The sequence below is a fragment of the Chlamydomonas reinhardtii genome, chromosome 6 (assembly GCF_000002595.2).
Source record: "Chlamydomonas reinhardtii strain CC-503 cw92 mt+ chromosome 6, whole genome shotgun sequence".
Lineage (NCBI taxonomy): Eukaryota > Viridiplantae > Chlorophyta > Chlorophyceae > Chlamydomonadales > Chlamydomonadaceae > Chlamydomonas > Chlamydomonas reinhardtii.
This window is the reverse complement of record NC_057009.1, coordinates 6,953,335-6,968,334: the sequence shown is the minus strand read 5'-3', so window position 1 is coordinate 6,968,334 and position 15,000 is coordinate 6,953,335. Positions and strand designations below refer to the sequence as shown.

Below are 15,000 nucleotides of genomic sequence, written 5' to 3'. Positions count from 1 at the left end.
AAGCATGCCTTCTTCTTGCTTTCCGTGATCATGAACGGCTGCCCCCCTCCCCTTTACTTGACATTGAAAACAGCTAACTCCTCTCTCCCCCCCCGCCCCCCCCCCTTCCAGGTGCCGGCTGAGAACGTGTTGGGCGGCGTGGGCCGTGGCGTGGCGGTGATGATGAGTGGGCTGGACTATGAGCGACTGGTGCTGGCGGCGGGCCCCTGCGGCCTCATGGCGGCGGCACTGGATGCCGCACTGCCCTACGCCACACAGCGGAAGCAGTTCGGACAGGCCATCGGGGAGTTCCAGGTGGGGCTGATGGGGGAGTGGTGGGCTTGGGGGTGGGGGAGCGGGGTGGGCTGGGGAAGTAGGGGGAGGGGGGCATGTATCCGAGCCGAGCGATCGCATGCGCCTGCAATGTCGCCCACCCCAGATGGAGTGTGCGCAGCTCCTCCAGTTCACCATCGCCGGCGTCTTCATCTAGTCATGCCTGGACCCCTCCCACCCCTGTCTTGGCCTTCTTGGTAGTAATGATGATGATGACACCACCCACCCACCCCATCGCCCTTGCCCTCCCCCTGCATTCCTTCCTCCCCTCAGTTGATCCACCCTTGCCCTCCCCCTGCATTCCTTCCTCCCCTCAGCTGATCCAGGGCAAGCTGGCCGACATGTACACCCGGCTGCAGTCCTCACGCGCCTACGTGTACGCGGTGGCGGCGGCGGCGGACAGCGGCACGCCCGCAGACCGCAAGGTGCGAAGATGGGCGTGGGAGGTGGGGAGGTGGGGGCGGGCGGCAAAGCAGGAAGGCAAGGAGGGAGGAAAGGGAAGGCCGCGAGGGCCGTGTGCATCAGGGGCCACAGAGCTGCCCCCCCTTGCGCGCTCCGTTGAGCTCGGGCACACACCCATCCACCAAACACACGCACGCGTACGCACAAACGTGTACAGGACTGCGCCTCAGTTATCCTAATGGCGGCGGAAAATGCGACTCAGTCGGCGCTGGACGCAATCCAGGTGTGTACGTGTGCGTGCCCAGGGGAACATACGCGTGTGCATGTTTTGAATGTGTGGGTTGCGTCTTCTGCTGAGTGTGCGGCTGGCGCGCCACATACCGCGCAACCCGAAGGACGTGTATTCCCATGGGCTCTCTGAATATATCACACACAGACAGACACACACACACACGCACACACACACACACAGATCCTGGGTGGTAACGGCTACATCAATGACTACCCCACCGGCCGCCTGCTGCGAGATGCCAAGGTGGGGGATGCGGGCCGGGCAGGGTGGCTACAGCCAGGTTGGCTACAGCCAGGGCCGATTGCCGGGGTGGCTACAGCCAGGGTGGCTACAGTAGACTGGGTCATGAGTGCGTGTGCCCAGTTTGTCAGCCACCGCGGGGCACCTGCTAGCGCAAAGCGCACACGTGCACACGCGCGCGCGCACCCACGGCGGACTTAACTCCCGCCGCCTGCCCATACATACACACACATGTGCACCCGCAGCTGTACGAGATCGGCGCGGGCACCAGTGAGATCCGGCGCTACCTGATCGGCCGCGAGCTGTTCAAGGAGAGCTCGGAGGGGCGGCTGAAGCATGTGTAGATGGGTAGGGGTGAAGTGTGAGCGGGCAGGCAGCGGTTGCAAGCGGGGTTGAGGCGCGGGCGTGTATTGAGTAGCAGGAGCAGCAGCAGGAGAAAGAGGAGCAGGTGGACTCGTGTACACATGGACCAGTATGTAGGTGCAAGACCATTGCATACTGGCTTATCTAGATTTTCAGATTGCGAAGATACGCAGCAAGCGCTTGCATCGTGTTGATGAATGCATGCTTGTTGTCTGCATGTCATATCACAGGTAGGGGGTAACCTGCCCAATGTACCATACTCTTATGTACGAAAAATTATTGGGGGCCAGTCGGTGCCAGGACAGGCGGCTTGCGCGACGTGGTTTGCGTTGCACGGTGCAGTAGTTGTACAATGTGCTGGGGTTGTGTGCGTTGGTTGCGTCTCACTTCGCCGCTTTACTTGTATCATAGAATGAGCCAGCGTGGTGCATGAATCTGCCCGCCTGTGGTGGACGCAGTACACGAAGCAGCGTACGGATCTGCGGGGCTTGTGTGTGGCTCGGGCCCCACGATGTTAACATAGAAGCTGCATAAGTATATCCTTAAGGCGCCAGTACTTGCGCGTTGCAAGCGGAGCGTCTGCTGCGCCCCGTCACACTTTACATGCTGCGTGTCCATCTCGCCGTCATGTCGTGTTTCGCTCTCACACCAGGTACAGGCACGCACACTAATCTACCGGGGTAATCGTCCCAACATTGTACGCATGCGCGGGCTCGTCTCGCTCCGGCTCGTCTAGTCGTCTTGCTCTCGGACCTCCTGCTCTGCTAGCTCTGCTCTGCTCTGCTGAATGCTTCCTCTCCAGTCCCGCTCATGAAACCTACTACTACATGCTCCCTCATTCTCGCCCTTTGGCTCTCCTTTTCCCTCCTGCATGTGTGCACGCGGTCGAACTTCAATCGCCGGCAGGTGGCCGACCTTAGCTTGCTCTCCGCTCCGGAAGCTGAACTCGCCCTCTCAATATGTGCAGGTGGCACACGCACAGCACTGGCGCCTCTAGTAGCTTGTCAACCACCACACAGCCTCACAGTAGCACACGCCCTCGCAACCACACACGGCCGCAAGGTCGCGCAGCCTCGTACAAACCCATACCTCGAAGCCTCACATCCACACAGGGCCTCACAGGCTGCTGCGCAGGATCTGCTCCGCCACGCCCCGGCGGATGGCGCTCATGTCGCTCTGCAGGAGCCGAGCAGGGGCGGGCGGGCGGGGGAGGGGACAGAGTGCGTGGAGGACGTGCGGGACGTGGGGTTGGGGTGCCGAGGCTTTGAGGGCATGCACGGAAGCTCATGAATTGCAGGCACGTGCGGCTTCTTGACCTGCTAGTAGCGCAGACACCCTTGCAGCCCCCAGGCGCACTATGACCTGCCAGCGGCTCAGCTGGTTCCCAGCGCCGCCACCCGGCCCAGCCCCAGGCCAATCAGCCAACAGGCGCAGCAGGCCAGAGGATCCCGTGGCGGCACGCACTCGCGCACCTGGGCGAAGCGGAAGCGCTCCGGCGTGACGCCACGTGCCAGCAGCTCGGCGTAGGCACACACGAACAGGCCGCAGCTGGTGCCGTCCAGCTGCAGGTACGAAGGAAGGAAACAGACAGGATATATTCCGAGGTTTCCGAGGATGAAGGTAGGAGAAGCAGAGGGCATGGTACAGTGTTCTCATAGGGGCGCAGGGAGGGGTTGCAGGCATGGCTGAACTCCGACTGTGCATGCGGGGCTACAGGCTGTATGCTCGGCGCAACAGCAAGCGCCGAGCACAGGATGCACCCCCTCCGAATCGTGCACGTCACATGGCCGATGGTGGGTAAACACTCCCGCGCGTCAACACCCAGGCACCTGTCGCGGCAGCTTCCCGGTCACGTGCTCCAGCTTCCAGCCGCCCGCCGCCACCAGCGCGGCCACCTCCGCCTCCGCCTGCTTCGCCGCCTCCGCCTCCCGCGCCGCTGCTGCGCGCTTGGCCCCCGCAGCCGTGCCCGGCTTGGTGGCCTTGATGCCGTGCCCCCGACCCGCTGCAGAAGACGCCGCGCCTGCGCCTGCTCTTGCTGCCGCCGGCCGCGGCGCCGCGACCGCCTTCAACGCCTCTGGAGCCAGCCCGATGTCTGCTCCCTTGTCCTAACAGGTGGAGAAACAGCAAGAAGTGATGTGAACATTGATTATTCCTCAACCAAAGCTGTCTCGTTCCAGCATTCAACTTATGCGCACAGCCCGTGTAAAGATTGTGCTTCGTGTGCACCAGGTCCCCATGCTCATCACAGACACGCCGCCGCACGTCCACCCCAATGATTGCGACATTACAAAGAAGGGACAGCCCGACCAAGCAAGGGTGGCCCGCACCCCAATGCTACCGCACATGCCGCCTCCACGACCACCACGCTTCCGGCGCCTCATGTGTTTTCACTGGGAAAGCAGTAAAAAGCAACCCCCCCAACTATCCAAGAATGTAACCCCCACCCCACCCCCCCACCACCACCACCACCACCACCACCCCCACTAACGCCTCTGCCTGCACTCCCGTTTTCGTTGGTTTTGGTTTAGTTTGGGCTGGTATTTACAACCCCACCCCCACCACCCTGCCGCCCACCCCTCCTCCTCCCGCCGCCCCGCACCTGCAGGTCCCAGGCCAGCCACCTCAGCAGGCTGCCCAGCACCCATCGCGCCGTGGCCGCGCCGCCGCCCAGGCTGTCGTAGTACTGCAGCAGGCGCCGCCGCGGCCACACCGCCGCCAGGCACCTGCAAGGGAGGGGCACGGGGCACGGGGCGCGGGGCGCGGCCGTTCACACGCACATACACACACACGGTACGCAGGCACAGGGCATCAGTGCGCGCATGCAGACAAGCACGCCCTGAGCTCGCCAAGCTGCGACTGCACGCGCCGCACCCGCCATCCCACCACCACCTCCTCAGACGGCGGCATTCGGCGCATGCATGACCCAAGCACACGCCCCCTGGCACACGCCCCCAGGCACACGCCCCCTGGCACGCGCCCCCTGGCACACGCCCCCAGGCACACGCCCCCACGCCGCCACCGACCAGTGCGTGTTGCCGTGATTGATGGGGAACAGCAGTAGCTCCCGCTCCAGCACGCAGTCGGCGCTGTAGGTGCGCTTCGTCAGCGTCCAGCGCCGCACCCCCTCGTAGTCCAGCGCCGCCCGGCTGCGGCCGTGCCCCGTCAGGCAGGCGAAGAAGAAGCTGTTGAACGCATGCACCCGCGGTGTGGGTGACAGCAGCGGCGGCGGAGGCTGCGCCGCCGCCTCTGTCTGCGGCGGAGGCGGAGGCTGCGCCTCCGCGACGGCAGTCGCGGCGGCGATGGGCGCGGGCGCAGCGGTTGAAGGGGCAGACAGGTCGCTTCCTGCGTCGGCGCCAGATGCTGCTGTTGAGGATGCTGCTGCTGCTGCTGGCGCCGCCGGTGCCGCTGCTGGCGCCGCTGCTGGCGCCGCCGGCTCTCCGACGTCGGTAGATGCACCTGCGGCTGCGGCTGCCGCCTCCCGTTTGCGCTTAGGCCTGGGCGTGCTGGAGGGCGCGGCAGAGCCGGTGCCGCCGCCGCCGATCCCACCAGCGGCACACGCGGCCGCATGCGCCGCTGTAGCCGCGGATGCTGCAGCTAGCGCCGCCGCCACTTCAGCGGCAGCAGCAGCACCGGCAGCACCCGTGTCGCACTTTTGCTCTGTTGTCGGTGCCAGCTGCTCCGAAGACGCCGCAAGGGCAGGCCCTGCCCCCACTGAGCCCTCCACGCGCGCCCGTTTTCGCGCCACCACCTCCGGCGCTGCCTCCACCCGCCCATCCGCACTTGACCGCTGCTCGGGCTGCGCCTTCAACGCTGCCTGTGCCCTCTTCTTCAGCTTTCGCGCCAGCTTCTGCTTTCGTCGCCGCTCCCGCTTCAGCTGCTGTTTGTCCAGCGGTTGCTGCACGCCCGGCTTGCTGCACCAGCTTGCCTCCGGCTTTGCGTCGGGCGTTGCCTCGGGCTTTGCCTCGGGCTTTGCCTCCGGCTTCGCCCGCGGCTTTGCCTCCGGCTCTGCAATCGCCTGCGCAGTCACCTGTGCAGTCGCCTCCGGCCGCACACCCGCCGTAAGCGCCGCCTTGCTTTGAGCCTTAACCTTAGAGGCTGTATCAGGCACAGGCGCCTCGCGGCTCACCACCTCGCGCTTGCTGACGGCTTTAAGGTGCGGCCGCGCGGTGCGTGCCGCGGCGTCTGCCGCGGGCACCGCCGCCGCCGCCGCTGGTCCACCTGGTGCAGACGGGGACGCAGTGCTGCCGCCGCAGCCGGGCCCGCCTGCCACCACCTGCCCTGCGGTGGACCCGCCTGCTACCACCTGCCCTGCGGTGGGCCCGCCTGCCACCACCTGCGCGGTGCCGCTACCAAGCGGCGCCACTGGTGCTGACACCGCCGTCGCTGCAGCCGCTGCTGCTGGTGCTGTCGCCGCAGCCGCACCTGCTGCTGCTGCTGCTGCTGGCGCCGCTGCTGCTGCTGGCACAGCCGCTGCTGCTGCTGGCGCCGCCGCTGCTACGAGCGCAGCCATTGCCTCATCGTGGCGCTTCTGCAATTTGCACGGTAGGATTTGCCCGGACACGGTTACGTGCAACACCCCATGCACCTGTGAGTGTCGCTCTGTCCAATGTCGTTCACTCCCAATCAATTGCGGGCTTTCACAAGCGCCCCCACACACAGACACACATACAAACAATCGTTTTTCACGCCCATACGGCGCTACTCGACACACACGCAGCCCGCGCACCCGTATGAGCAGCATGTAGAAGTTGACGGGCTGGTCGGACAGCCAGGCGTCTGGCAGCAGCAGGCGCCGCAGGTCGGCGGCGGTCAGGTCCAGCGTGTTGGCAGGCGCGCCGTCCTGAGGCCGGAGGAGGGAGGGGAGGAGGGAGTTCGGGGTGGAGCGAGTGGGCGCCAGGCAGGGGGGCGTCAGGAGAGGCGGGTTAGGAGGGGGGAACTGGAACAAAGAGGAAACGTCCACAGAGTGCCCTGCAACCCCCCAACGCCGCTCCTCCGCGGGCACGCAGGCAGCCTGTGCCCCGCCCACCACACCCAGCCTTCCCAACCCGGCCAGCTGTCAGTGGGTGGTGCCCTCGCTCACGCCGAGCCAGCCGGCACCGCCGGACCGCCGCATCCCGCCTCACCCGCACTTTGGCCACCACCTCTCCGTCCTTGGGCCGCGGCCGCCGGGCCCGCAGCGCCTCCAGCCGCGGCAGCCGCCCTCCCGCAGCCACCTGCAGCGCCAGGGGGACCCCCGAGTCCCGGCGGGCGGCTACTGCCGCCGAGCAGCCGCCGGCTGCTACTGCCGCCTCCGCCGCAGCCTTCCTGGGCACTGCTGCCGTTGGCGCCGCTGCCGCCGCCGCACTCGAGCTGCAGCGGGCGGGCGGCGCCGCTGCAGTTCTCGCAGCTGCTGCCCCGCCACCAGACCGCACTGCCGCCCCAGCCGCTGAACCTGCTGCAACCTCTGCTTCCCGTGTGTGCGCGGGCTCGGCTGCCGCGTCTGCGTGCCCAGGTGCTGCTGGCGCGGCAACGCCGGCTGGCAGGAGGCGGCCGGCGGCGCGGAGGAGCTTGCGCCGGCGCTTGGCGGCTGAGCCAGCGGCCGAGTCCGCGAAGGGCGCGCTGGTGGCCGTGGCTGTGCCCTTGACGCTGTCGGCGGCAGGTGATGGGGCCAGCGCTGAGCCCGAGGAGGCGGCCGGCTGCGGCGGTGGGTCAGAGCTGGAGCGAGGCGAGGCAGCCGGCCCGGAGGCCCCAACAGCCCTCCGGGCCCTCTCGGCCGTGCTGCTCACGGCCCTGGCTGCTTTGGAGTTGGGCGGGTGCAGCGCTAGCTCCGACCTGGAGTTGGATGCTAGGAATTTCGAGATGCTGGGCGCCAGCTGCGCACTGGTAGCTGCTGCATGGCCGCCCTTGCCGTGCGGCTTCTGTTTCTGCGTCTGGGCGGGGCCGTCGTGGCGTGCAGGGGTTGGCCACGCCACCGCAGACCTCAGCATCTGGGCCGCTGCGGTGACGGCCGCCTTCGCACTGGGGAGCAGGCCCACTCCTAGCCATAACGTTGGCAATGCAGACGCCGGCACCGCCTTGCTGCTGACATGGTTCCAGGGCGAGGGAGCGGGGCTCGCGGCGACGGCCGGCCCAGAGTTGGAGTGCTTGGGGCCGCCGCGCCAAGACCACGCCGACGAACGAATTGATCGCGCAGCGGCCACATCGCCGCCTGTATGTCCTTTGTGGAGCTTTGCCGTGCCCGCCTTGAGAACGTAGGCGTCTGGCGATTGGAAGCGACGTTTCAGGTCCCGAGGGCCATCTTTGTGAGCATCACATCCTAGTTGTAAGCTGCTTGTATGCCTGATGCTTGTTTCAGGCTCAGGTTGGCCCGCGCGCTGGCGCTGGCGCTTCCCCATATGTGTCACAACGACCGCCGCCGCAACAATTAGTCCGCGCTAACGATCAACATATGCAGCATAATACAGAGGTACATATCAAGGCTCTCTTGATACAAAGCGTGCACTATGCATGAAGACCCAAGCAACGCAGCTCAGGCGACCTCCTTCGCAATTTGTGATATTGTAAAACTGTATTCAATATGCAATGGGATACTTAACAAGTCAAATGGGTGGGTAAAAAGCGGCAGGCTCAGTTTTGGGTGCAGTCAGGATCCAAGCACAACATCCTGGTGGGCGTCTGAGTCACTGTTTATAAGCCCATATACATATTCCGTGATATACGGCTGCTTGCTAGCCTAGCCACATACTTCAACACACATAGACGCGCGCTGGCGACTGCCGCGACGCAACTGTTGGCGACAGGCGCTACTTGCTCCTGCTTGATTGTTCTTTGAGCAAGCACGACAGCTACGTCAGTATACTTGAAGCTCAACATTGAGCTAGTTAACAGGAAAACTCACTACTGGCTCAGCTGAAGTGGCAGCATGGCTCGGCTTTGTCTGCTCGTCGCTCTGTTGACGGTGCTCTGCGCACCAGGTATTTAGAATTTGCGAGCGATGTTTGTAAGCTTCACAGGAATGGCGAGGGCCCCTGCAGAACGAACACACCCGGTGACCCAGAACTGCCCGTTCGCGGGTGCAGCACTTGCCTAATGCCTGTGCTTGCCAGCGCAGCTGGTTGCAGCTTGTCGCGATAGACACTGTACATGCTTCAATAGCGCATCGCTGATTCTCATCATACCCCGCCCTCCCTCCGCGTGTCATGTCCAGCAGCTGTTTTGGCCAAGAAGAAGGGCGCGCAGCTGGAGTCGCGCAAGGTTGGCAAGACAGATGGTGAGTTGCCCGGATCACAGAAGAAGCTTCATATGACGCAGACCTTGCCTTGCGGCGCTGGCTAGTTGAGTTGACATTAGTCCACACTTTCCACCGGCCGTAGGCCCTGTACACCTCATTCGGCTTACCAATGACGACGGCGACGGACGCGGTCGCGTTGAGGTGTTCCCCACAAAGGACTTCCGGTATCAGTCGTGGATGCCATTTTGCGACCGGGGGTTCTCCGAGGACGACGCCGCCACCATGTGCTCGCTCCTTGGGTGAGCAAGTGGGCTGCCGAGGGGGGGGGCACAGACTGTGGTCTGCAAACTGTGCTCCGTTCGGGTGTTGGCCAAAGCTGTTCTGTAGCTGTAGAAGGGGATTGAGGACCGTGCATGGGCCAGTACGGCGCAGCACGTACTAATGAGGCTGCGATGTTAAGGCTTGAAGGAGTGCAAGCGCGCACACTGCTGGTCAATGTGCTGTGCGTGTGCTCACTGGCCTGCACCAATGTCGCACGCCCCTGACACGCCCCGCCCGGCCACCCCACGTCGTGCAGGTATAAGTTTGGACGCAAGTACTACACCATCGCGGCAAACTACCCGGGGGCTGAAGATGCGTGAGTTGCCGCCCGTTCGGGCGCTTGGGCTACGGTTTAGCACTCCGGGAACTACTGCCAGGAGCAGGGAGACCAGCAGGGGAGACAGCGCTAAGAGCGCAACAAAGAAAGCCAAATCACACTGCGCCAGACATAACGACACCAGGATACGCGTGCATACCCAGCGCGCTGGACTCCTGTTGTGACTGTAAAGGCGCATGGCGTCCTGAGCACAAGACACCCTCCTACACTGCTCACAGCGCTCCTACCTCACACGTTCGCACACACAGGTCGGCGCCTCGCCGCCTGCAGGACCTGAACTGTGTGGACCGGTCCATGCGCTCCGGCCGCGGCCGGAAGCTGCGTGGCGTGGATGACGAACGCGACTCGCTGTGGTCCGTCCTGGCGGCCAGCGGCAGCGCGGAGCACCCGGAGCAACCCCGCACCGCCGCCTCCGACTCCGGCTCCCGCTCCGGCTCCTCAACCGCTGCGCAGGCCGCCCGTGACCTTGCGGTTGTTGGCTCCGGCTCCGGCTCCGGCTCCGGCATTGACGGTGCTGGCGCGCGCTCGGGGCGTTCCCTGCTGGCGGTGGATGAGAACGGCGAGTACGTGCCGTGGCTGCCGGTGCAGCCGCTGCAGGGCACCATTGACGCCAGCGTGCGGCGGGCGCGGCAGTGCGGCTTCCGCACCTCCAACCTGTGCGGCCCGGACGGCCCCTTCGCAGCCGTGGAGTGCTCCGGCAAACCGTTCACCACCCCCGCCACCGTGGCGGTGCCCATGCCCTCGCCGCCGCCTCGTGAGTTGGGAATACCACTGCGCTCAGGCATTTGGGGTTACCGGTACGGCCGTGAGGCACTACTCCTATGCGGCTTGGTCTCTGATGCTTGTACCGGCGTCGTTTACCATAACCTGACGTCCGGACCCCTGACACACATCCCTGCCGCCACGCACCCGGCCGCTCTTCCTCCAAACAGCTCCCCCGGAAAAGAGCGAGTCCATCCGCTTCTGGTCCGGCGCCGTGGACACTAGCGCCTCCGCGTCCCTGGCGCTCGCCGGCGTGGTGGAGGCCAACCTGTGCGACCCCGCCGCCTCGGCCGACTGCATCATCTACGGCCGCGCCGAGCTGCTGGTGCCGCACCCCGACGACCCCTCGCAGCAGGTGCGTATGTGGAGCGTGTGTGCGTGTATGTGTGTGTGTGTGTGCATACATGTATGCGGGCGTCACTGGGATAGGTGTGCCGGCACCGCTGTGCGTCACACATGCGTACGAGAGCGCCCGCCGCAAGTGGCCTCTTCCTGTTTTGTGGCCCCGCACCCCCCAGTACATAAGCCGCACCACCCATTCCGCCTGCATCGGCGCCTCCTCCTGCTGCAGGTGTGGGCACCGCTGTGCTCGGTGGATGTGGAGGCCTACCCCAACCTGGCGGGGCAGGTGGCTCAGAAGGCGTGCGCCATGCTGTGGGACTACCCCGCCTCGCGCTCCGCCGGCGTCTTCTCGGTGTCCAGCTACACGGGCGCGCCCTTCGCGCTGCCGCCCGCAGGTGCGTGCCCCATGAGGGAGCTGGGGTCTGGGTTAGGCACTAGGCAGGTGCAAGCAGGTCACAGCGGGAATCTGCGGTAGTAAAGCAGCAGTCGGGAGGGCAAGGCGCGCGCAACAAATGGGCATCCGCGCACATGCTTCTTACGCCACGCCGCCCCAAACATCAACGCCAACATCACCACCACCCACCCAGGCTCCGCGGTGGCCGCCGACGGCTTCGACCCCGCCGCACACGCCTTCTGGGCGCAGCTGCCGGAGCCTGACCTCAGCTCGGAGGCCTTCCCCGGCGAGGCCGCCGCCGCCCAGGCGCTGACAGCCGGCAAGCGCCTGGTGCAGGACGTGCCCGGGCTGCGGGTGAGCGCCGAGCGCTGCGCCAGTGGCGCGCTGTTCGCGTTCCGTTGCGACCTGGTGGTGGCTGGCCGCCGCCGCAGTGGCCGGTAGATACGGTTGGTGCGATTGGTGCGGTTGGCGCGGATGGATGGAGCTGGGTGCGCTGTGTTAGTTTGCGTTGCAACAAGCTTATATTTAAGTAGGTGACAGATACCGGACCAATATGATGCATTCATCCTACGATATAGTGCTGCGCGCGCTCCCCGTGATATTTTAGTATTGATGACAATTTGCGCCCGTGGCCAAGCCGTGCCGTGGGCATGTTTTAGGTGATTGTCCGTGACTTTAGGGGTCCAATGGCCCATCCAAGCATAGCTGCGTCACGATATGGCCGTAGAGAGCAAGGCAAATAAGTCCAGTTGGACCTTCAGGTGTGGATTATATAGGTAAGGTACGGCCGGAGTGGTGATATCTTTGGCGCACGGCATCATGCGTGCCGCAACCAAGGCTGTGTGTTTCAGTTGTACAGGGCCGGGTCCACGATGACAGGGTTGCGTCACCTTGTAACCAAACGCATATGAACGTTTATCCTTTCTCGTGCTCGCTATCGTATCACACAATCCAGTAGCGATATAGGTGCATGCGGTTCAGTGGGTAGCTACTAGCAGGTTCGATGCTGTTGCAATCCGCCACTTCCGCCCCCGGCACTCCTGCTCTTCGGGGGCGCGCCACGCCGCCACGCCCCTCCAACGGTTTTATGCTTTGATTGACCCCCGCGGGTGCGACAGCATTTCCTGCCAAGCAACCGACGCCGTGAAATGAGAGGGTTGAAGCTCCCCGGGCCACGCACAGTGGCGGACGAGCAGGGACCGCCACTTATGTGTAGCTACGGAGCTGGCCCCGCCGCCCCCGCGCTGCTCGGCCTGACCAGGGGAGGCAGCCAAGGAGGCAGCTGCCCCCACGCTGCCTGGTATTCCCTGGAACTCTCCTGCCAGTCTCGCATTCTTCCGTCCTCTGACAGCCTGGGAAGTTGTGCCTGTCGATTACCCTCCAAACCTGCAGGGAACGCACGCATGCGCCCCGCCTGATTGGCTCATGCCAGCGCCAGTCTAACACCTCACGACCACGCAGAGGCCACAAGCACCGCACCGCAAGTGCCACGGCCCCACCGACCATCGCTCACGCGCATATGCACCTTGTTCCAAACCCCACCCCATCCGACTCATCCAATGGCCGCCAGCCACCCAAGCTGCAGCCACCGACATGCCCCTACCTACCTAGCCGCGCAGCCACCCGGCCTAGCACCTCACACCTCCCCCCCATCTCCCTTTCACCACACCTCCCCCCACCCTCCCCCCAACCCCTCCCCCCAACCCCTCCCCCCAACCCCTCCCCCCAACCCCTCCCCCCACCCCTCCCCCCACCCCGCCACCAACCCGCTCTACTTCATGAGCGGGAATGCGATCACGTCGCGGATGGAGGGGCTGTCCGTCAGCATCATCACCAGCCGATCCACGCCGATGCCCAGGCCGCCGGTGGGCGGCAGGCCGTGCTCCAGCGCCGCAATGAAGTCGTAGTCCACCGCCACCTCGTAGTCCTCCTCCGCCTCCTCCGCGTCAGAGCCCTCGCCAGCCTCCGCGCGCGCCTTGGCGGGGTTCGGGGGGAGATGAGGCGAGGATGGGGTGAGCACGGTGGGGGCGAGGGATCGGACGCGGGCTCAGGGTTGGGCGGGTGGGTGCATGTACGGTGGTTGCGGTTGGTGTCAGCTGCTGTGCAGCTCACGCGTATGCCCCGCCCGCTTTCCCTCTCGTTGTACGCGCGGGCTCTGTGGGCTGGCCGCCCGCCGCTTTGCACCCTCACCCGGCCCGCCGGACAACATGTCTTGGTTGAGTTGGGATTGGAAAAAGCTACCCCTTCTCACTTCTTGAACAATCATGAATGTAACCGCCCCCAACCACACACACCTGCTTCCGCTCCTCGAAGGCCCGGTTGTGCCGCGCCACCTGCTCCTCGAAGCGCACGCGCTGCTCCACCGCGTCCGTCAGCTCGCTAAAGGCGTTGGCGTGCTCGCGGCCTGCAGACCCCGCCCGGGAAGCAACGTGTGTGTTCGTGTTAGGCCGGGGCGTGTGTGTTGGGCCGGGGCATGGGCATCGGGGGACGCAGCGGCACAACGCAGCCGCGCGCCGCGCCTCGCCCACGGCTGCCGTACAACTGGTCAGCACGGGCCCAGCGCACAAGACTGTGCGCCGGTCCTGCGCTTACGCGAGGCCGCCGCCTACCCGGCCCTGCAGCTTGCGCCAGCTTCCCTTCCGGAATGCGCACGCACGCGTCCACGCACGCACGCATCCACACACGCAGGCACGAACGCACGCACCGTAGATGAACAGCTCGAAGCGCTCGGTGACGCCGGGCTTGGACCTGTGCGGCTTGGCCAGCGGCGAGATCTCCACCGGGTGCTCCGTGACGAAGGTGGGCTGCATCAGCCCGGCCTCGGCCAGCGCCTCAAACATCTCGTTCAACAGGTGGCCCAGAGAGGGCGCGGAGCGAACCTGGTGGGCGGGTGGGCGGGTGGGGGGGGGGTGGGGGGTTGCGCGGTTTGGGCAGTGGGAACAAGGTAGGAGCAGCGGTAACAAGGCGGGCAACACAGCAGGTGGAGGCGAGTGGTGTGTACTGATGACCAGAGTGCGATTTTGTGGTGGAATTGAAAGGAATGCGTAAGGCGGGTTACAGGGAAGAACACTTGGAAAATAGGAGGCAATAGATGGTGGGTGCCCATGCGTTGCACGATCCCACATGCGGGTGGTCGTCTCGGCGGTGTTGGCCTCACCTTATTTAGCGACTTGCGCACTTCCTTGTTCTCGTGCGCCTGGTCGGCAGGTGTGTGGTCATGGGCAGCAGCAGGTGGAGGGCATCAGCAAGCAAGAACACAGCGGCATGCAGCAGACCCACTGAGGGCCAAGCAACCCACTGAGGACCGAGCAACCCACCGAGGGCCGAGTAGCCCGCTGCACAGTCGACACTCAGCGGCCCGAGCGCACCCAGTCACCTGCCTACTGACGCCCCGTGTTCCTCGTTCCCACGGCACGCCCTCACCCCCACCCTTTCAATGTCGCCCCGCCCCATCCCACTTCCAGCTTTACCTCCCAAGTCACCCCCCCCAAGTCCCACACACCCCGACGCACACCTGCAGCACCGCCTCTGCGTCCTGCTTGGCCTTGGCTAGCACCGCCGCCGCCGCCTCCGGCCCGCCCGCCGCCGCCGCCTCGCGCCCCGCCGCCATGAGCGCCTCAAAGTCCAGCCCCGGCGCCGCCTCCTGCACCAGCTGAGCCATGGAGGCGCGGCGGAAGGGCGCCCCGAAGTCGATGTCCACTCCCTGGTAGCTGATCTGCGTGTTTGGGTGGAATGTGGGGGCCAGGGTGTGGTGAGTTGGGGTGGGCATGTGTGTTGGGTGGGGAGAGGGCAGGGCGAGTTGGCGCGTACAAGGAAGGCACACGCAACGTCGCGGGGGATAGGTAAGATGTGGACGGCGCCAGGGCAAGCTGCGCCTGGCCGCCCAGGCCCCTGACCTAAGTGCCAGCGCTGCATAAGCAGGTGCCCCTGTCCCCTGAGCCGTAACCCCCCACCACCCGTTCCACCCCACCCCACCCCTCCCCTCCCTCCCCTCCCCTCCCCTCCCCTCCCCTCCCCTCCCCTCC

At 65.2% G+C, this 15,000-nt stretch overlaps 4 protein-coding genes across 5 annotated transcripts in view; 2 read left to right on the top strand and 2 right to left on the bottom strand.

The window, feature by feature from the left end:
- Positions 1–2,264, top strand: part of CHLRE_06g296400v5 (isovaleryl-CoA dehydrogenase) — a 5,636-nt gene extending 3,372 nt beyond the window's left edge. Inside the window, exons 6-10 of the mRNA XM_001691270.2 lie at positions 112–294; positions 630–737; positions 932–997; positions 1,187–1,249; positions 1,492–2,264. Of these exons, the coding sequence (XP_001691322.1) occupies positions 112–294; positions 630–737; positions 932–997; positions 1,187–1,249; positions 1,492–1,590 (519 nt within the window). The 3' untranslated portion in view covers positions 1,591–2,264. The remainder of the gene's footprint in view (positions 1–111; positions 295–629; positions 738–931; positions 998–1,186; positions 1,250–1,491) is intronic.
- Positions 2,265–2,276: 12 nt separating this feature from the next.
- Positions 2,277–8,148, bottom strand: CHLRE_06g296350v5 (uncharacterized protein). The gene is made up of 7 exons (XM_043063508.1): positions 6,733–8,148; positions 6,336–6,449; positions 4,633–6,137; positions 4,209–4,332; positions 3,439–3,714; positions 3,082–3,171; positions 2,277–2,785 (listed from the first exon to the last, which is right to left on the bottom strand). The coding sequence occupies exons 1-7, from the start codon at positions 7,573–7,575 to the stop codon at positions 2,726–2,728; spliced, it is 3,012 nt and encodes a 1,003-aa protein (XP_042924214.1). The 5' UTR covers positions 7,576–8,148; the 3' UTR covers positions 2,277–2,725.
- Positions 8,149–8,298: 150 nt separating this feature from the next.
- Positions 8,299–11,884, top strand: CHLRE_06g296300v5 (uncharacterized protein). Of its 2 annotated transcripts, none has more exons than XM_043063507.1 (8): positions 8,299–8,562; positions 8,799–8,858; positions 8,962–9,118; positions 9,397–9,456; positions 9,726–10,231; positions 10,410–10,594; positions 10,811–10,976; positions 11,169–11,884. In XM_043063507.1, exons 1-8 carry the CDS (start codon positions 8,511–8,513, stop codon positions 11,414–11,416), a joined length of 1,434 nt encoding a protein of 477 aa, XP_042924213.1. In that variant the 5' UTR covers positions 8,299–8,510; the 3' UTR covers positions 11,417–11,884. The 2 variants fall into 2 exon arrangements, with proteins under 2 accessions (XP_042924213.1, XP_001691323.2); XM_001691271.2 differs by having other exon boundaries at positions 8,309–8,562; positions 8,796–8,858.
- A 2-nt stretch (positions 11,885–11,886) lies between these two features.
- Positions 11,887–15,000, bottom strand: part of CHLRE_06g296250v5 (uncharacterized protein) — a 7,242-nt gene continuing 4,128 nt past the window's right edge. Inside the window, exons 10-14 of the mRNA XM_043063506.1 lie at positions 14,490–14,690; positions 14,133–14,171; positions 13,680–13,854; positions 13,270–13,379; positions 11,887–12,950 (exon numbers count right to left, since the gene is read on the bottom strand). Of these exons, the coding sequence (XP_042924212.1) occupies positions 12,747–12,950; positions 13,270–13,379; positions 13,680–13,854; positions 14,133–14,171; positions 14,490–14,690 (729 nt within the window). The 3' untranslated portion in view covers positions 11,887–12,746. The remainder of the gene's footprint in view (positions 12,951–13,269; positions 13,380–13,679; positions 13,855–14,132; positions 14,172–14,489; positions 14,691–15,000) is intronic.